This window comes from Anoplopoma fimbria, chromosome 5 (assembly GCF_027596085.1).
Source record: "Anoplopoma fimbria isolate UVic2021 breed Golden Eagle Sablefish chromosome 5, Afim_UVic_2022, whole genome shotgun sequence".
Classification (NCBI taxonomy): Eukaryota; Metazoa; Chordata; class Actinopteri; order Perciformes; family Anoplopomatidae; genus Anoplopoma; species Anoplopoma fimbria.
Window position 1 is genome coordinate 12,682,905 of NC_072453.1, and position 21,023 is coordinate 12,703,927.

Sequence of the window (21,023 nt, forward strand, 5' to 3'; positions counted from 1 at the left end):
TTAAAATGTCTTCATTCATGTCTAGGAGGAGCCTTTTATTTTTTATCATTGCTAAAGAGGGATGGCTAAAGATACGTACTGCATATAGTATGTGACAACTGACAATTTTTGACATTAAATTAAGTCAAGTTTTACTATTTTGTTCTTGCATGTCTTTTAGTTTAGCTGCAGTTTGTCAGAGGTCAGATTGTGTCAATGATGACTTTCAAAGGGTGAAAAATAAAATAAGAGGGTCTCTAATGGCTGACAGTTCTGTGCTGTGTTGTGAAGAGCTTATCAATTTCACAGCATGAGATTTAGCACTGAAACAGTCTCTCACACAGTCTTTGACGTGGCCTCCTCCGGAGAATACAACCTGCCCCGGCTTCACACTGAGTCCCAGTCACAGCTGAGGGGTTACATCAGGCTGCATCATGAATATTTTGCTAGGAGCAGGTTGTTGACAGGTGGGAAAATAAATGTTAAAATTTGGATATTGGTCACTGTAACTCAATACCTTTAGTAGTCTAAAACAGTGTGTTTTTAGAATGAAAACAGCCAAAAACAGATGTATTAAACTAATGAATAAAATTTAACTTTGAAAAAGCAGATGGTCCTCCAAACCTAAAGAAGGCATGGTGGATTTTCACTCTTCCTGAAATGCTTTTGATTCATTGTAGAAAGCACGCATCCTCAGAAACTCAATACATATTCACACTGAGGACCACAAAGCAGATTGCTGCATCCTTCCACAGGTCCCTTGAAGTGTGAGACTTGAAGGAAGAGTGGTTCTTTTGAAGGCAGGTAGAAGGCGTTGCAGGGCTGAGAGGTGCTGGAAAGGGCATGTCCAAACAGACTTTAGGCCCTGAGTGATGGGACACGGGAAACGGTAAGAGGACACCTCGCCCCTGCTCGCATGTCAACACAGTCATGTGAATCACAGCTGTGAGAGCGTCTGAAGATCCAGGAGACAATAGATGCTGACTCTGAGCAAGATCTATCTCAGCTTCTACAGATTCAGCAAGCTTTGTTTTGATCATTATAGAAATCATCAATGCTTGTTTTTCCATTGTTGTTTTTTTCAAATCCTTTCAAATAAATTAAACAGATCTATAATAATAATTTATCTCTCATCAAGGCTTTTGCAGGTCGATCCCAAATGGAAGTGGATACAGTTAAGATGCAATGCGTAACTGGAGTTTAAAGAGCTGAAGTTAAGCATTACTTCTACCGTGAGCCATGAATTAATGAAGGTAAGTAATGTAAGACATTCATTCCGTTGACTCAAACTCTTGCAATAATAAGCCAAAAATAACGGATAATGTGTTGAAATGGATCCAGTCAACTTAAACCTAATTGGTAAAATCATTGAAATTGAGTGCTTTAAGTAACTTAATGAATGAACAGATGAAGTTAGCAAATGTCAGTCAAAATAGTTAAATGGACAAATGGTTGAAATAGATAGATTTGTGAATAAACAGTCAAAATCGTTGAAAGATAACCTGTTTAAATGTAAAAAAATGCTTAATGTTCAGGTATTTCAACCATTTATTAATTACAATTAGCCTAAATGTACTGCTAAAAGTAAGATAGTACTCCTAATAACAGTAAAAACTTGACCAAACCTAAACACTGACAGTTAATTTGTATGATAACATTATTGTAACTATATCCACTTTTGTATATTTAATAGTGTGAAAATATTTTATCATATTTGACAAGTTCACAAATTTCGAACAACACAGGTTGTGTTGTGAAGAGATGCTTGAGTTCATCTGACAAAAAGTTGGGAACCATTGGTCTCTCCCAAGTCTTGAGTTTTCTAGACATTGGAAATGACTCTGAAAATCCAAGCATGTGAGTAATTTGCAGTGCTTCCTATTTAACTTTTTATTCTGTCTTTCTTTAGTTTGACCCTTTGACAGAAATGACCCATGAGAAAAAAGACAAACAAAAGAAAAAACGCTAAAAAAGTTCTCTTGTACTCCTGTTTCAGGGAGAGGTGGTTGACTTGAAATTTGGTAGGAGATGTCTTTTTACATTTATGTCGCCTGAGAGATAGAGGGCAGCAGAGATCAATTAATCCCCATATGCCTCTTCACACTTTACTCTGCAACCTCTCTCACCCTCATTTTAATTTAACCCTTGAATATTCCCCCCCAAAATGTGACTCACTCATCAACTACAAATGTTTTGCACTTGTTCCATTCTTTCAGTAAACCTGGAACATTAATTGACAAATATACAAATAAAGTTTGGCTGTACTTATTTTTTTTAATTCTTGCTTCAATCAGAAAGGATAGGTGGACGGCCAAGTAAGTTATTCAGTTACAAGGTATTTGCGTTGGTGTTTGGTGCAACCAATAAAATGTTTGAATAAAAAACAAGCACAAAACAAAAAGGGGAACAACCATGTCTCATTTGTTGATTTACATTCACTTATTTTATTCAAACCATTGTTTTTGTCACATAAAATACACAAAAAATGTTATTGGGTTTATGTATATATATTGATTTATGTCTGTAATTCTCCATTACAGTTATTCCTGAAAGTCTTGATGAGCAATTTATCAATGTCACTGAAAACCTACTCCATTGCAGGCCACTAATACATCATTATCTCCTTGGGTGCGTCCTCTGTAGGCCTCTCCTGCTCCCGCCTATGTGTGTAGGCTGCGTGGTCGTACATGTAGATCAAGGCCACGGCAAAGAGAGAGAGCCCCGTGTAAAGGAGGACCAGGTAGTATCCTAGCTTCAACTCTGAAGACTTGTTCTTCAGCTCTGCTTGAATATCGCCGGAGTAGAGTTGTACCAAATCCTCTGCCATGCTGGTCACGATGACGTTCACCACAAATAATACGAGGGCCACAACGGAAAAACATGCTGTAGGAGAGATAGAGAATATGAAATGTCTTAAAATATCTTAAAGTATCTTCATTGGTGCAATGAAAGAAATATGCTGATTTGTTTCTGTCAATCCCACTTCGATCACACCCAGATGTTTAGTGCTTTAACGTTTATCTCACTTACCGCTGAGCGAGCTGCAGACGTAGATGCCAATAGGCCCCATGTAGGTCTCATAAGGGTTGCTGACGCTGTTGTAGAGGGAAATAAGGATGCTGCAGGCGGAAAACAGCAGACACAGGGCCAACAGGCACACAACCAAAGTGTGCAGCACGATAGGGGTAACTACAGTGGTTTGTGCCAACTTAGGAATCACTACAAACACACACACACACACACACACACACACACACACACACACACACACACACACACACACACACACACACACACACACACACACACACACACACACACACACACACAGGGAACAAAAACATTCTGGTTATAGAAGAGTTAACATGCATTATAAGACATACTGGTGAAACCTTGTGAGCAGGCCTATGCTTTACAATCAAGAAGAATACTTGAAGGTGTTATCCAATTGTTACAATAATCTTCTAGAAATTACGTGCCGTATTATTGTCTTGTCAAAGTAATTAAGTCTTGTTTTAAAGAGTCAGCTCACCCAAATTAAAAAGCTAACAAACAACATATTTTTTCATTTACCAACCGTTTATGATACTAGAGTTTTCTTTGGAAATACTCTTGACACAAGAAATAGTACCTATACAAAAATTATTGATGGTGTGTTTTTTTTTTTTATTGTTCTTTTCATTATCCAGAGTAACAGGATATAGATATAGACATTAACTGAATTGTTTATCATCAAATTAATTAATCATACACCATCAATTTGGTGATTAGTATATCTTCAAAATAAACAGGGATTACAATTCAGGTGTTAACCCGTTCAGTGAAGCAACAAATTGGTCAACACAGGAATAAAATGACAGTATAGTATATTAACAAAGAATTGAATGAATCAGCTCCATTGTTATCGATACCCAATGTAGCTATGTGAGTCAGTATCGGCCCGATATTGGCATTGGGTGCTGCCCAACTGCGAAGACATACTGCTGTGGAACTTATTTCAATTTCCTTTTTCAGAGCTGTTGTTTGTAGGCAGGAATACAAGGCAAAATAAAAACCCAAATCATCAGCATGGCTATAAATTCTTGAGGTATGTAAGTGAGAAAATATCTACCTTGAAATTTGTCCTGACCGCCAAAAAGGGGGCAAAGGATTCTGTTCATATTCCCTTCAAAAAGCGTCAAAGTGACCACAGCCGATCCATTGGAGAAGCTACTTCCTTTCGTTGTGCACTCCATGGTCGTCTCAGCCCACTGTGTCGACATGCAAAACCCCAACACACCAACAGACGTGGCAGTAACCAGCGCACTGGACATGAAATGCAGAGCCTTCTTAGCGGATGGCATTTTCGCTGTATCCCAGTTGCGATAGTTAAGTCTAAATCCTAGCGTCTCTTCTCCAAAACTCAGATGAAGCCTCAGAAGCAGATTAGGACCCTCTGATCCTCTGAAGATCTTTGTATGAGTTACCTTCCTGGGCGGAGTGGACTGCTGGTCATAAAATCTCTAGATTATGGTAGTGACCTTTGGTTCGCAAAGGAAAACATAGAGCTGGTTGTCATGGTAGGACACCAGTTTCCTTAACAGTTGAGGCATGATAACTGCGTCATGTCTGGTCTCATCTCATCTCTGAACTGAGTGTACTGTTAGGGTTGTGAAATGTTTTCTGAGGTGTTAACAGTGGATACACAATTAAAACAAAACAGCTTCAGGACATGTAAGAAGGCACTTTAGTGTCCTGTTGTTCAGTATCTACACACCCACCTGTGATGCACTGTGAGAGAATCACGTTGACAGTCATCGATTCAAAGTCCTGTTCTTGAAATTGCAGGGTCATAAAACATAATGCAGATTAATTATTTACTTACTTAAAAAAGTTACTGTAAAAGGAATGATCTTCTGATCATCATGTATGTGTCATCAATGATGTAAGAAAGCCATGATGACGCAGACGTGAGGATATGTTTGGCTCATTGAGGCAATAATACCACAAATAAAGAGCAGAGAAGACTGACCTCTGGCCTCTATAATCGCGTCATTTTACACTGTAAGCCACCTGGTTGGTGCCATTGATTTATCGCACCACATTTTAGAAGAGAACACTCTTTTCCCAGCATTATCGGAGCTATAAAGCTTTGGGACTTCTTGGTTCATGGTAATCATAGATAACCTCTTTATACTTTTGCATAATATTTTTTACCAATCCCCTTACATCTGGGTGGAATGATAATTTGTAAATGTATCAACAGGGTCATATTAAGTTCTCTAATAAATGTTTGAAATAAAGATTTAGAAGTCCTACCTTATCAAAGTCTTGCTCAAGATCCTACAGAAAATGTTTAAAATGTAGAAATTAAACATTATATATGTATACCTACATACATTATGTTATGAAGAAGCAATGTTACACATTACAGTAAGTATTACAGTACCAATCAAAAGTTTGGACACACCTTCTCATTCAACTACTTTGAAGAATCTAAAAATAGATTGGGGCGGCTGTGGCGTAGTGGAGAGCAAGGTAGTTCTCCATTCCGAGTATCGGTGGTTCGATACCCGGCTTCGGCAGTCGATGTGTCCTTGGGCAAGACACTTAACCCCAAGTTGCTCCCGAAGGCTTGCCATCGGTGTGGACTGGATGTTGCATGAATGCTAGTTAGAGTCTGATGGTGGCACCTTGCATGGTAGCCTGTCATCAGTGTGTGAATGGGTGAATGATATGTAATATACTACTGACTGTAAGTCGCTTTGGATAAAAGCGTCTGCTAAATGACTGTAATGTAATGTAATATAAAAACATATTCTGGTTTGTTGAGCATTTGTCTGTTTACCACATAATTCCATATGTGTTCCTTCATAGTTTGGATGTCTTCAATATTAATCTACAATGTAGAAAAAAAATAAAGAAAAACCATCGAATGAGAAGGTGTGTCCAAACTTTTGACTGGTACTGTATATATATATAAAATAAATACAAATAAAAATAATATATATATATATATATATATATATATATATATATAATAAATAAAATAAATACAAATAAAAATAATATATATATATATATAAATAAAAAAATAAAATAAAAATAAAAATAAAAATAAAAATAAAAATAAAAATAAGAATAAAATAAATAAATAAATACCATTGAATGAGAAGGTGTGTCCAAACTTTTGACTGGTACTGTATATAAAACTCATTATAACGCACTGGGTAACCCATTCAAATGATTGATATCCGTGTGTGTAACAATAAACCTATAAAAGTTTTATTTCAACAGGAATCAAATGGAAAAACAAACATTTCCAAAGACACGGGGACAAAGTGGACAACCCCCACAAGGAAGCACACATGTTGTAATAAAACAAGCGGCCAGACTGTGGCTCCCTTCCCTCTGCAGACCGGCGGAGGAGGACCGTGTGCTCGCTGACAGCCAGTTGTGTTATGTTGGAGTAAACGCAAACTCCTCCTCCCCGGTGACAGGCGGCCACACCGGAGCGTCGCCTCGCCTTTTCCAACACAGTCCGCGCTCCAGGACTTACTGTCGGTGTCCATCAAGGTGAGTGATACGGTTACTTCATGTCATCTATCCGTCTTTTGCATCTCATTCGGCGGCACCTTTTTTTTTTTCTGTCGTTTTTTTTTTTCCAGTAAAAACGCCGCGTTACCTGTCCTTTACGCACAGCAGCGCACGGCTGATTATTGGGTTTATTATTATTATATATATAGCTTGAGCTTTATAATGTGTCAGTGAATGCTTTACTGCAAACCAGCGATGGATATCAGGGGGTTTCTGTTTGACACCCTGCAGCGACTTGAGTCAAACCGGTGTGTCAATGTGGGTTAATGGAGCAAGCGTTTGGAGTTGTCTGTCCTCAACTCGTGGTCTTTTTTGTTGTTTTTTTTGTCTTTTTTCCCTCTTGTGTATATTTTGTTTTGCTTTTTTTGGGGGGTTTATCGCAATAAAGATGAACTATCTTGTTTTTCCCCATTTGGTGGGTCTATGTGGGCTGCAGTTGAGCCAGTTTCAACATGTCGGTGAATAGAGGCTATTGGTACTTCAGATATCATGGATGGATCTGCTAAGACTTGTTACTGTAGGAGGACTCTTCAAGGTTTTTGGAGTTATGTGTGAAGATGTTGACTCTTTTGGTTGCTAAATGTTGAGTTGACTGCAAAGATTTTCCTTTTTTAAAAGTGGTTTGAGATACAATAATCATTGATATCACACATGATATTAATCTCCCTAGGGAAGGTCTCTTCCCCTGGGGAGGTCAGAGGTCACGGTCAGCAACAGGTCAGCATCCTTGGAGCAGATGTAATATTTTGCTGGTTAAGGAGAAGGGGAGATGGACCGAGTCTGACATTTGTCTTATCAGACCATGGAAATTTAAAGTGAAATGAACCAAGACACCATCAAGATTGTGCTCCACTGACCATTAACGAGATAACTTTGTGACTTTGACAGCCTGTATTCCTGAAAAGACTTTCACCATTATAAAAAACAGAAATAACAAACTCTAACTCTAATTCTGCTTACTTTTGTCATGTTTTTAGCATTTGGTGCTTTATAGGGCCTGTATGGATAGCTTGTGTGTGTTAACAGCTGTGATGCAACTGTATTTTGGGTTTTAACGCGACAGCATGACTGGACAACAAGCTGAGTTCATCAGTGTCAGAGAGACGCTGCTAAATTACTTCTAACAAATGTTGTAGTCTGTCTGACAGGGACAGGTACTGCAGACCGAGCATGGCCGCCATAAGGATCAACAGAAGAGGACAAGATGGCAAATTTTAACTTTTGTCCCTCGTGACAATAAGAAATGTCTCTCTCAAACAAGGGTTGCAAAATCAGCCCCTCTCCGTCAGTATGTAGCACTCCATGAGGTTTCTGTGACTTCCCGTTTCTGCTCAACAATGATCACTTATTTCCATTAATAAGGTAACATTCTCAGAAAAACCTGACTTCTCTGTACTCACAGGCCAACCTTTCAAAACGCACAGAGCTCTTATTCAATGGAACCAGCCACCAGACGTTACCTGACAATAAACTATCCAGCTTTTCATTGTCACTCTGTTGCTAGGGAAACAGCTTTGGTCCAAGTTTACTTTCTGTCAGCTACTGCTTTGGTAAACATTACAACAGATATTACAAAGTGAAGTATTTAGAATGTTTATCTTACACATTTTAAAAGAGAGATGCATCAAAACACACCTGACTGCTTTAAACTAGTGATTTAGTTTCATATTCACCTTGATGTTAACTGTCTTCAGTCTCACACATAAACAGTCTGTCTGCCTGTGATATTTCAGTGTGCACACCATTTCAATTATACAGTATAGACCCTGGGAAGAATGGTAATGGTTGTGGCAGAAGCTAATTAGGATGCATTGAAATAAACAAATAGTCACGCCGAGACAAATGAGACTGTGTAAGGACGCAGGAAATAACATTAAACCGCTGAGCGCTGTCGGCAGGTTGATTCGGCTTTCATCTCCTTACGATTCATATTTGACTCCAGCTAAATTCGATTCTCTTTGTGGGGTCTCAGGAGTGAGAATATCAAATGCGTATCATGTGAAGTGATGTATTTCACTGGGAAGGTGTAGGTTTTGTGTACAGTGTGTAGGTCTCTAAATTAAATGGTGCCAAAACTCAACAGGATTGTAATTGCGGGAGCTATTTTCAACCTGCATTTAATTGCTGTGTAACGCACTGCCAAGATGTTCCCCTCTAGTTTTGTTTTTTTCCAGTTTTATTTATATATATATATATATATATATATATATATAGATAGAGCTGTAAGAAGGCATATTGTAACACTTGTGAAGTGCATGTTACTTGTGCGTGGGTGCACACTGCGAAACGAACAGATGTGGTGATTAATGAAATCCACGGTGAGGTGGAGAGGAGCGAGTGGCACATATACCTGGAGTTTCTAACAGCTTGCTGGTTATAAACCTCAAATTGCCAGCCTGGAGTAAATCCCTGCAGCTCGCCCACCCTCTATTTCTCCGCCACCTCTCTCTAAGTCTCGGAAACACTCAGATTCTAACTTTGAGCTGCAAGACTACACGCTGTGATGTGCGCTATCTCTGGCTGCAACCACATTAACTACACTCTCCTTCGATGTGCACTTTTGTCCTCAAATAGGCGGAGAAGGAACTAATTGGTTTAAAGTCACGACAATTCAGAGTGAGCCTGGTCTGACCCAGAACTTGTCAGATATTTGCCAGCAGAAACGGTTTCAGCCAGCCTCGCAGAGGGGCTCATGATTTATGCATTAAAGAGCAGTCATACGATCGTACTCTTGATGCAAACAGCATCTGTATGCAACCTGTTATTTTTCTGCCTGTCTTGGTAAAAGCTTGTTAAAGCACATTAGGCTGCAGCATGTTGCAATCGTAGGCCTGTTTGTGCTCGCGGCTATTGCTACAGAATGCGAACCCTGCAGTCATGCTTCGGATTTGGCATCACGCTTAAATTATTTAGTAAATGATATAACATATCCATGCAGAGTGAGGAGAATTTAACCCACACTTAACCAGGTCAAGCAATGTAATGCTAATGGGAGGGGTTGTTGGGGGGGGAACTGAGAAGCTTGTATTGGATGTGACGTTGTAGTTTAGCAGAAACACTTACTTAAGATTGGAAAGAGTACCAGAGAATAGGAACAGTGACAGCAAAACCATGGAAAGCAGAAGCAGATCATGGGAGCGTTCTATTGCTTCCTGTTTGAAAGGTTAGGATCAGGAAAGCCCCACAGCCTCATGGAGAGCAGGGACCTCACTGACACTGACAGATGTGTCAAAAACTCTGCACAGTCTATGGCTGTTCAAACAGCTACCTGCAGCCCACACACATCTGATCTGTGGCCAGCGCTACTGTTGGTGGCTGCCGGGGAAGGCACAGTGAAACACCGCTGTGGATCTTGATTGATACATGTACAAACTCAAGCTGTGCATATTTGTGTTTGTTTCGGCGGAATTTAAAACTCAGCTGGCCCACTGCGGCAATCAAACAGCTGGACTGAAATCAAGGTCTCTCCCTTTTCAGATGCCTCAGAACTCACCCACCATCTGCTCAAAGGAGGTATTGTAAGTTGAGTTAACGCTGAGGCCGAGCACATGAGACCCAGGGATAATCTTTTGAGGAGATGCTAAATGAAACCCATCTGTAATCCAAAAATAGTGCAACAACCCATTCAAAACCTTTTCTGTATTGACGAGGAGTCGGTCAACTAGAGCTGCAACAATTAGCCGATTGATTGATTAGTAAATGGAAAGAACTGTAATCAGCAACTATTTCGATGATTGATTAAAATCCCTTAAAAACATTTCATGACTCGAAGATCTTCTGCTTTTTTTTGGTCTTGCACTATATTAAATTGAATACTTGTGGGTTTGGACTGTTACTCTGACAAACAAGCCATTTGTTTGCAATATTGGAATTGGAAATGGAGTATTTTCTGTTGTGCTATTGTTAGCCACTGTGGTCAATTTAAATCCAGGGGATGACGAGGAAAGTAAATGCTTGTGACCATGTTATGGCCTCTGCGTGGCCCTGTATTGTGAGCAGATAGATCAGAGGGAGATTTCCGTCTCCAGCTGTTTCACTAGAGGCCTGAAGAGGTGACAGCGTCCAGTATTTTGCAAATGCAGAACCAGAGAAAAAGTCAGGACAATTAAACACAATTTTGTGTGAACGATATATGTCTTAATCATCTTGTGGCCCCCTCAGATTTATCTTAGGACCCCTCAGGGGATCCTGAACCCCATGTTGGGAACCACTTGGTCAAGCCCTTCTGGTTTGAATAAGAGAATATGGCCCAGGGAAGTGCTGCATGATGTCACTTCACCAAGCTGTAATATGGGTGTTTTCCCGCCTCCAGGCCACACATAGTTTCTCTATTGTATTTCTGTCAGTTGCTACATGAGCGAATTACAAAGTAAACCACAAAGCTCTTAAAAGACACGCTTTGGGAGATCGAGCCAGTGACCTTGCAGTTGTTTTTGGAGTCTCCAAAGGGGGAGAAACACATTGTTGAAAACCTTTTGAGATCTGTATGTTTTTTTATGTGAGATGACAAAAAAAAGTTTGGCAACAGCCAAAAGTTATTTGTTGTAATCACACAGTCCCATAATCCCTTAACAGCAGCTGCTGGTTGGGGCAGCACATTGACAGATGTGATTTTTACTTGATAACTTTTATTCAATTGTGCTCCGACTTTCTTTTTTTCTTTTTTTTAGGCCAAAATATGGCAACCTAATTTGGTGACCTGCTCAGGGACAGCAGGGTGGAGCCCAGAGGAGATTAACTCCCTGTGCTATGTGGCCTGATTTCCACTGAACTGAAAGCAAACTTCTCCAGCTCAAATTGTATGTGAATGAACCACTTGGAAAGTCAAATATTAGGTTTTCTGTGGAAAACAAAGGTCGTCCCACAGGCTGAGAACATACTTAATATTGCTTTGACAGCCAGGAAGAAAAATAATATTCAGCTGTTGTGGATTTTCCTTGAAGGCAGTTTGTTTGATCTTGAATTTGAGATTTGAGCAGGAAGTCACACCCACACATTCTTAAATAGCTTGATGTTTATGATAGTGTCTCTGGGGTTAAAAGATGATGCAAATAGTCTGTAACTGAGGCTTTCTCTTGTACATGTGTTCATGCATGGATTCAATGATGTTTCTTAATAGTATTTTTGTTTACTTTGTTGTTAATGTCCCTAAAACATTATAGAACTTCAATGTTCTTGCTCGAGCCCAAACACACTAAAGTGTCTTTGAATTGTTTCAAAAAAGCAGCAAGCGGTGGCTGTGTCTCACATGGCGATGGTGAACAAAGAGTGATTATCTCTCCTCATTTCTGAAGCACCATAAACTATAAAGCTCAGCTGGGGATGCATCAAGGTCCCACCCAGTCTTATGAATTATGGTATCGGTCCCTGCATGTAATGTCAGTTTTTATAGTGCAATATATCAGCACATGCAATCATTTTTCTATTGCACTCCCTAAAATGCTCAGCAACCAGCTGCAGCTTAAGATGCTGTTTTTTGCTGAAACGTCAGTGTCAGGTCAGGTTTTATCAATCAAATACAGTTGGATTATAACACGTTTTGTTGGATGTTTTGGAGTTTACAGGCTCTTAAGGAACTGACAGTCGATCATACATGAGATAAAAGAAAAAAGGGGGTGTGACTAGATGAGACAGAAAGTGAAGAAAAAGTGAGTGAAAGAGGAAATAATGGTTCGGCTGTATCACTAAAGAGTTTGTTGACATGGAGGAGAACAGTGCTTAATGAATAATGGATGCTTACTAAAGCAGCCTATTTTCTATTCATTCTTTCAAGGCTGCTACACAGGGAGTTGTGTGTGTGATCATCATGTCAGCCCTTCAATATTTTCATTGTGATATTCAGTAACATGACGCAGCTTGAAGGCACTGGAGTAACTCCAATAAACACACCAGCAGAATAGGCTTATACAAAACGACGGCTTATTTTATTTGATCCTTGTGTCAAAAAGATTCAGAGCAACAGTTTGAACGCACCGCACAGAGAGAAGTCAGTTCCACTCCTATTTTATTCATTCAAAGTCTTATCTTCTCGGATGTTCCTTTTTTAACATCAGTATGCCCGAGGCTTGTAATAATTAAAAGTGTGCTGATCGCACAAGACCTGCAGTGACAGGGACAAGCATTAATTCAATGTTCGAGTTGTCACTTTTTTTGTGTTGAGCTGAAAAGGATGTGGTGTGGCAAGCGAGTTCAGATCTATTGAATCTCTTAAAGCACCTTTTAACTTCTGACTCTTTGGAGGAGCTCCATAGTGTTGAGGCCCTTTTTTTTGACTGTGATGAATGTGTCTGAATGAGCGTAGTTCGATGCGGCAGTGAGTCGGGGGTTAGCTGACACGCCCTGCATGCTGATGGGCACGTAAGGCTCAGCCGTTCACCAGAGAAAGCGTTAATATATGGGAGGTTTGTCAGAGCTGTCCTGGGTGATATAGGTGACCAAGGTCAAAGGCAGCCCGGGTCATGCAGCATGTTGGAATGAAATGAGGGGATGGACCTTGAACAAGCCTCATCTTATTGAATTCCTGTCAGTGTTTAAGGATGTAACTTCAGCTGCCGGTATGTGATGGTATCTGCTTCTGTGTGAAGAAAGGGAGAAGATATGGTTAAGGATAAAACAAACACAAACACCAAGACATGGAATGACATGTTAGCTCACAGTGATGCAAGCCATGTCAACTTTTATATTTGGATTTCTCATATTTCTGATATGCCGCTGATTGAAAATAGCTAATATGATGAAGCCCAAAAAAAATTAAAAATATATAATGGAAAATAGAGCCCAGCTGATCCAAGGCATGTCTGGTATTGTGAGAGAGAAAAATCATCTGATGATAATAATTGCCCCAATTTTAGTTTTTATTAGCCACGTAAGTTTTAGGGATGTTGGTTTTGTTGGACAGTTACCCAATTCTAACTGTGACATCTACTCAAAATGTCACATTTACTCATGAAGACTTGTCTCTAATTGGCTGGCATTACCCACTCATTTTGAAGAGGGCAGATCTTTTTACGTCTGCTGTAATGACACTGTTTGATTAATAATGCGGTGCATTTTTATAATACTGATCAAAGATGCTCCAGATGTCAACTCTCCAATAAACTCCTCATATCTCATCGCTGAGAAGTGCTTGGCATTTGATTAACTTCATTACGCTCTCCAAACAAATTACAAGGCCTTGTTTATAGTGTCATCACGTAAGATAGTTTTCATCAGAAAATAAATCACCCATAGTTAGCACTAATAATTTTGAGAAGATAATAAGCCTGGTGCTCTCGGGGAGATTGGATTGATTCATCCATGTAAGAAAACGCATTCAACGCGGCGACTTTGTCACGCTGACCTTCAGCTCTGGCGATGTGATCTATTAGTGCTGTGAAACATTTTCACTGTGCAGCCTGGGGTTATGTATAAAAACAGTCCACTCCACATACATGCTTTCTTTTTTTGTCTACATGCTAATTCCCAAAACTAAGCCATGCTGTACGTTGCTAATCGTTGCAGCATTTGGTCGTACAATATGTTTTCCCACTGGGAAAGCACACTGTTGACAATCACACTCATCCAAACACTGCCAAAGCCTTTTTCTGTGCTCGGCCAAAGACGATGCCAGATCCACACCATTCACTTACAATCATGGGATATGTGTTCATCACAATTAGAGTCTGCTTTGATGCCAGCAGAGATTCAACCATCAGTAGCTATTTGAAGTTTTTACAGAAGTGAGGAATAGTAATTGGATGACAATGCCATATATGTAGGGCTTGTTTTCAGCTTTCATTACGGTAAGGTAATTGAGTGTTAAATTTATAATTCTTGTGTTTTCGAGGGTGCATAATCAACAGTTAATAAGATTTTCCTCAAAATTTTCTCTTGATCGAATTTTACATGAAGGTTTTTGTTTGCTTGTGGTAAGCAAGACATTGTTTACAGTAAATGACCAGTGTCTTTGTGCAGCATAAAACCAAGCAATGTTTGGCTCCTATGGCACATTAGGTTTTGGGGGAAATCTGTTAAAACTAGAGCTGCAACAAAAAAAAAATGTCTTCAGATGCTTTGTTTTTTCAGATATTCAGTTTACAATGATATGAAACAGAAAAAACGCAGCAACTGTTTAGTTTATCTTGCAACCCCCAGAGGGCCATTAATAATCTTTTCAAAACAGCTCCATTAATAGACGCGGGCCGCTACTTGGAGTATGACTGCTCTATAGCCTACAGTGGATCCCCCGGTCTGTGGTGAACTTTTTCACACATAGATGACGTCACCTTCTTAGTTGATTTTTATTATTTATTTATTTACTTGGTCGTTCCGCCCCCCATCCTCACATTGGAGAAGCTGGATCAAGATGTTTCAAATTTTTGCTTGGAAATAAATGACTCAAATGATTAATATTACTCAAATAGTTGCCATCGATTGCCTTATCAACCTATAGAGTACTCAGCTCTAGTTTAAATGAATCGCCATTTAACACGTCCAGGTTTTTCGCTAAACAATGAAACAGGCTGATGGAGTTTTATGAGCTGTTGATGTGAAGTTTTTTTGTGTATAGTGCATCACTGTAAAGCTCATATAGACAGAAGTATTAATACCCAAGTATGCTCACTGGCTAATTTTCATCTGCATTCCTTTTTGCCTGATGTTTTAAGATATTTCAAATCCAAATCCTCAGACATGGATGTAAATGAAGTGGTTCTGATCTACTCTTGAGCTGTTAATAAGCTCTTTCATTAATGCAACACGAGTGTTGGAGATATAGTTCTAGCTACGCATGGTGACGATAATTGAGCAATGTGTGCTAACAGCTTAGTTCCTCCTATATCCGCCCAGTGCCTCCCTGTTTCATGGCACCTTGTGAGAACAGTTGCGCGTTGGATAAGGTAGAGCAGGGATCACAAGCAGCCATCGACAGAACCTGAGTGTTTCTCTGCTGCTTGTAGAGAACCAAGACATGGAGACGAATGGAGTTAGAGATCACGGTTATCATTATAATGATGTGACCCAGGGCTGAATATCAGACAGTGCTTCTCTTTGTAGGCCCACACTAGTTAGTGGGTGGCTCTTCACACAAACGTCTATTTTACTGCTGGTGAACTACGAATTGTTCAAACCCACTTTCACTCTCTCCGCATCTGGAGCTTAAACAGAAGACAAACATACATTAAGGGATATGTATTTTTTAAAACTGGAAGTCTGCATCCCCTGTGGGCTTCCTCCATGTGCTGTGTCTTTGCACAATGACTAATTTGTTATCCTACTAGCAATTACACGGGGTGCTTTAGAAACCAACCACACTGGAAGGCCTTGTTTGTGGGTCTGTGTTGTTTTTATTTATAAAACACAGCACTTCCTGCTCTGTTGTCTTTGTGGTGTAAAGTGCAAGTCAATATGCACTTATTAGAATTGATTCACCATTACCTGGTTTTACTACTGTATCAGTTGTATGGCATTGCTGCACAAAATAGGGATTAATTTAATGACTGGCGGGGATTGTACATTTTGAATTTGTCTGTAATTAGTTCAACATTTCCTTGTTTACCTTTTGCAAGTGCAATCTTACTCGGCTGTACATATTTAGGCCTTTTATCAAAACTGGTGGGCAGCGGAGTGCGACACATGAGAGACCCTCTGTTTGCTGCGGAGAGGGGCTCAACAAGGAGACAGGAAAGGATTTGATCATCAGATCTTTCCTCCCTGGGGTGGGGGGGGGGGGTATCTCTGAAGACACTCCCTCATTTGCAGTCTTTTATGACTGCCTCGGATGAGCTTGTGTTAGATGTGGAGGCAGGCAGCAGGACTGGCGGCTTTGTTTGAAGCACAGCATGCTGGGACTTTGTCCCCAAACAGGACCCTGTTTTATATTGTATTGTTTAGTTGCTGTGTTGTATTTGATTTGAGAGAAATGTTGCATTGGAAACCAAATCCGACACGTGGAACCAGCTCTGAGCCGTCCGACTTGGCTGAACTCCAACAGGAAATAAGTAAAAGGCTCTGCTTTCAATTCATTACTGTACTATCACATCCAGCAGCTGGGCCCCAGCAGGGGACTAGTTAGCTGCTTAGTTAGCCACAGAGATGCCTTCAGTCTCATGGTAAAAACGAATTAGTGCAGACTAGTTTGAGTCCATTTTCATTATTTCCAGCTCGAGCTTCACGCTGCTTCTCGTGTACGGCTGCACCAGAGAGCAGTTGGTCCTTCAACGCTGTGCACTTTGGTCCCGAAAACAGCCAGAACTCCCGCGGCTCTGCGTGATTGTTTTCATTAGTCTGCCGGCGGTAGCTTGATACTACCAGCCGCCACTACGGCTGTCATTTTTCCACAAGCTCCAAAAAAAATATGAGAAGGTGAAGCAGAGGGTTGTTGTTATAGCGTCCCCACCCATGTTGTTACTATCATATCAGTGTGGAGTCCGATAAAATAACCTACATGCTCCAGGGCCCACATTTCACCCTGCATTCCTGTGACTGTAAGTGGTTATTGTTGAAATACGTAAAAGGGGGGGCGGGGGGTTGGGTGTGAGCTGTGGCAGGGAAGTGAAGGGAAAGAGGGGGAGTGGGTGTGATTTTCACTTCAAACTACAAACACCAGCACAACTGGGGAAGATTAAACACAGGGAGCTGTGGTGGCTGGTGCCAAAAACACACCCCCCCCCACCTCTATGATGAAGAGGAATTTTTTAACACATCTTTTATTTGCATGCGTTCAATTAGGTTTCCTTCAGATCCTGCTGGGGTGATGGTGGCGCGGGCTGCTTCTGGGATCTCCTCTCTTAAAACACAAAGTGGCTGCCAGACATGACGTAGGTGTGCCAGTATTTGGATTCTGAACCAATCTGTTTGGGTTTATTTTTTGGGCAGTGATGTATGTAGGTTGTTATGTGAAAAGTTACCCTTGAGCTGGTAAAATCATAACGCAAAATATTGAATTGCTGAATTAATGACTTAATTAAAAGAAACTTAATGGACAACAATTTAATAGTCAATCAATCGTTTAAGCAGATCATTTAATTTAATATCTAGACTTTTGCCACAAGTCCAGTGCCTGCAAGGAAGGCGTGTGGTCATGGGTGACAGTTATGTTTAAGTCACAGAAATAAATAATCATTATCATAACGTATTGTAGACCACCGCAGTTTTAGTGTCAGCTAATATTGTGTCTTTTACACATTATTGATACAGCAGTAGTTGACGCAGCATGTGCTACCATATAAACATTGAAATATTTGACTTAATGCTTGTCAGCTTGTCAGTATGAATATTAAAACGGGTTTGTTCAAGGTAAGGTTTTCAGTAAAGAAATAATTGACAAAGGACACTGTTTCTCACTAAATGAGATTCAATGGTGGAACTGAATTCATTATCAATGTTGCATCGTATCATCAAATCAAAGTGGAAGGTTGACAATCTTTTTAATTACGATTACATCCATGGTGTAATCGCAGTACCTCCCTGTGACTAATTGTACAACAGTGTAGAAATGTGAATAACATTGCAGAACACAAAGCAGATCACAACACCAGAAACAGCGCTGCATCTAATGATACATCCACATCATTTTGCTTTGGTCTTACTGCTCTTTTTTTCCCCCGAAAGTGATCCAGTGCATTACAATGTTGCACATTTGTATGTGTGTGTGGGTTCCTGGTTAATATGTAGCTTAGCATTTTATTGTGCGGTCCCTCCACACAAAACTATGTTCAAAGGATTTTGTCTGCCACAGATCTTTACAGCTGGTAATCTAATGAAAACCATATCTATCTCAAACACACCGGCCGTCATTCTAGAATGCTACTTGCTCACCGTCCAGGTCTGATGTAAAACCTGCAGATTTTGTTTCTGTTAGAAATCAGCAAAAAGAGAAGTGCTTTGCATTGAAACAGTTAGTGTCCATATGTTATATTTTACGTCTAGTGCAGGACTTTTTGAACTGTAATAATGAATCAGAGAAAGGCACCTTTAACAGCCTATTTCAGTGCCATAGGATTGACACAGTATCACTGAAGGTCCTTGTCAATATGCTGATCATTAAAATCTGTCTGAAAAAAGGTGTTGAAATTGTGATTTTGGAACAGTTTGGTTGGGTTCATTAGCAGGAGCACACTCTGCTTTTGACCTTTGGATGAGCACCAGATTTGAAATGATTTTCTGTCAACCCTCTCCAGTGTATGATGCCCTGAGAAGAAGAGCCTCTCCTGTTTGCTTTTCTGCATCCGCAGACTTTGAGGGCTGAAATGAGCCCTTGCTTGCAGATTTGCTGTCTGGCTAATCAGGGTTCATTTAAGTCCTTCCTACTAGTGCTAAACTTGTGACCATATAGGTAACACCAGGTTTGGTCACTACTGTATAAAATCTTGTGCGCAAGTGCAGTCCATAGATCAATAATGTTGTTTGCGCCAATGACAAGCAGTGATTCAACTCAATAAGAGCGTTATGAGATCTTTGAAATGGCAGTCAATGGCAACGCCTGTAGCCCTGCGGTTTGTAATGGTTTATGCCTCGTCACCAAGATGCGTCTAATTAAGTTCATTAGAGCAAGCTGCATTAACCATTGTAATTGCTTTTAAATTCTGCCCTCTAATTTGATTCCCTCTAATATGTCTGGGATTGAATTACTGTAGACTGAGGTGTCTTTGTAGAATCGTTTTTTACATGAAGAATAAAAGGCTTGTTTTTTTTCTCGCTCAAACCGTCGGCATCAGTCATCACTGTAGGTTACAATGAAGGATGATCACTCAATAATAATATGTACATTTTTGTTAATTCAAGGTGACAGTTTCGCTCCTTTTTTTTTTTTTAAGGGTTATGGCAGACTAGATTGTCAGAAAAGCGCTAGGGTGATTTTGAACAGCCTCTCTCTGAGCCACGTCAGCTGATTAGCAGCTACTCTGATGTCATTTGTTTTTGTGGGGCAACGACAGGTCGCGCTGGCTGATGGGTGTATTCTCACCCTCTCTTTCTCTCCCTTACTCTCCCTCCCCTCCCCTCCACCCCCTTAGTTTTCAGATGTTCCTGTCTTCACTTCTTGTTTACAATAAATTCCCACTGATCCGCTCTCTCTACTTTGTGTCTTTCCTTTGAGTTTCTTCCTTTGAAATCACAGTAACGCATTGTATTGTGAATAAAGGAATGCTAAGGAAACCCAAGATATTAGAATATCTGTTTCTTTAATGCCATTAGATGACTGTTAATGCCTTAGATGATATTACTCCCTGCTGCTCAGATTTCTGTTTCTTTGAAGCCACAAGACAGGAACATTGGTACTGTTTATTTCAGCATAATGTAACACTGCAATTTTTTATATATCACTGTATTATAGTTCCTTAAAAATAGCTGTAACAGCAGGAGACAATCATGCCATTTAGTATATTTCCGAGCTTTGAAGTTGCAGCGTAATAAATCGTGATGTTACAAATGACACTGAAACCAGTACAACTCTAGTCTGCTTTATATGGTATGATTTGAAGGTCCAAGACTCAATCTAAAATGTACTAATAAATGATGCATAAAAAGCACACACAACAAACTCACATCATCTGTAATGGATAGGACGCCATCAGAAGATGTCTAGACAGACAGTCGGGTGCCATTTGTTTATCACCGTTAAGTGCTGCTCGTAACTCTGATTTATCCTGTGAATAAGGTATGTTCTGTTAATGTTGAGTCTGTTCTTTTTCTAAGAGACCATGTTTTAATGAAACATCTTCACCGCCTAAAAAGCTAAATTGCCATTTTACCATTTTACCCTGTTTTACAACATATATCTTAACTAATGGGCTAATTGGAGTTGGGAGACGTAATCTGACAAATACAGTCTGATTCTGGGGAATCTTGGGCCTCTATATGTGCTGCCAGGCCTGCCGCTTGTCTAATCACTCCTGACCCTATTAGAAATGAGTCCGTCTTTGTTACTGCGCGGTACTGTCAGTTCTGGGGGAACAAAAAGTGCCATTGTCCTCCATTGCTGTGGCTGGGATAGAAGTAATCTGTAGCTGTAGAGCTGCCTCAGGATTGCCATAATCCAGATTCAGTATTAATGACAGTCTAATCTGCACATTTTTGACCCTCTGGAGAGGCTGACATGGCATCTCTGTTGTTAGTTGCTTGTGTAATGTCACAGATTATAAAACCGAGGGGGGCTGCTCACAGTTTAAGTCATGAGGGATGCAATATCCTGTTCAGATTTGGTCTGCTGTGTACACCAAGATGCTGCACTCGTCTGATACCAGAAGAGACAATGCAACTCTATCATGTTGCTGGATTTGTCAGATATATCCACGGATTCATTCAACCAGCTTTCCTGACTGCAAATTGTTTTTTTGTATATTTGTTTTCCTTCTGAGATCAGTGTAGCTGACGAACACAATAATTGCATGTCTGTGTTCAGCACGCCAAAGGACCATGGGGGTGTGTTTGCTCACCCATGCGCGACATGCAGCGAGGGCAATGACATGAATGGCAAAATGGTGAACCTC

General features: G+C 40.2%; 2 protein-coding genes across 2 annotated transcripts in view; one reads left to right on the plus strand and one right to left on the minus strand.

Moving 5' to 3' along the window:
- Positions 1-2,405: 2,405 nt before the first annotated feature.
- LOC129091158 (clarin-3) lies at positions 2,406-4,620 on the minus strand. Its single transcript, XM_054598666.1, has 3 exons — positions 4,091-4,620; positions 3,010-3,198; positions 2,406-2,862 (listed from the first exon to the last, which is right to left on the minus strand). The coding sequence occupies exons 1-3, from the start codon at positions 4,320-4,322 to the stop codon at positions 2,585-2,587; spliced, it is 699 nt and encodes a 232-aa protein (XP_054454641.1). The 5' UTR covers positions 4,323-4,620; the 3' UTR covers positions 2,406-2,584.
- A 1,835-nt stretch (positions 4,621-6,455) lies between these two features.
- The window catches only part of ptprea (protein tyrosine phosphatase receptor type Ea), a 50,841-nt gene continuing 36,273 nt past the window's right edge, over positions 6,456-21,023 (plus strand). The window contains exon 1 of the mRNA XM_054598641.1: positions 6,456-6,534. The gene's annotated coding sequence lies outside the window, so the exon portion shown is untranslated. The remainder of the gene's footprint in view (positions 6,535-21,023) is intronic.

Bases quoted from the DNA above. Each gene is read 5' to 3' on its own strand.
- LOC129091158 (XM_054598666.1), bottom strand. From the start codon at position 4,322: ATGCCATCCGCTAAGAAGGCTCTGCATTTCATGTCCAGTGCGCTGGTT. The intron at 3,199-4,090 runs GTAGATATTTTC...GTGTGTTTGTAG, and splicing joins CGGTCAGGACAAATTTCAAG to TGATTCCTAAGTTGGCACAA. The intron at 2,863-3,009 runs GTAAGTGAGATA...TCTCTCCTACAG, and splicing joins CGTCTGCAGCTCGCTCAGCG to CATGTTTTTCCGTTGTGGCC.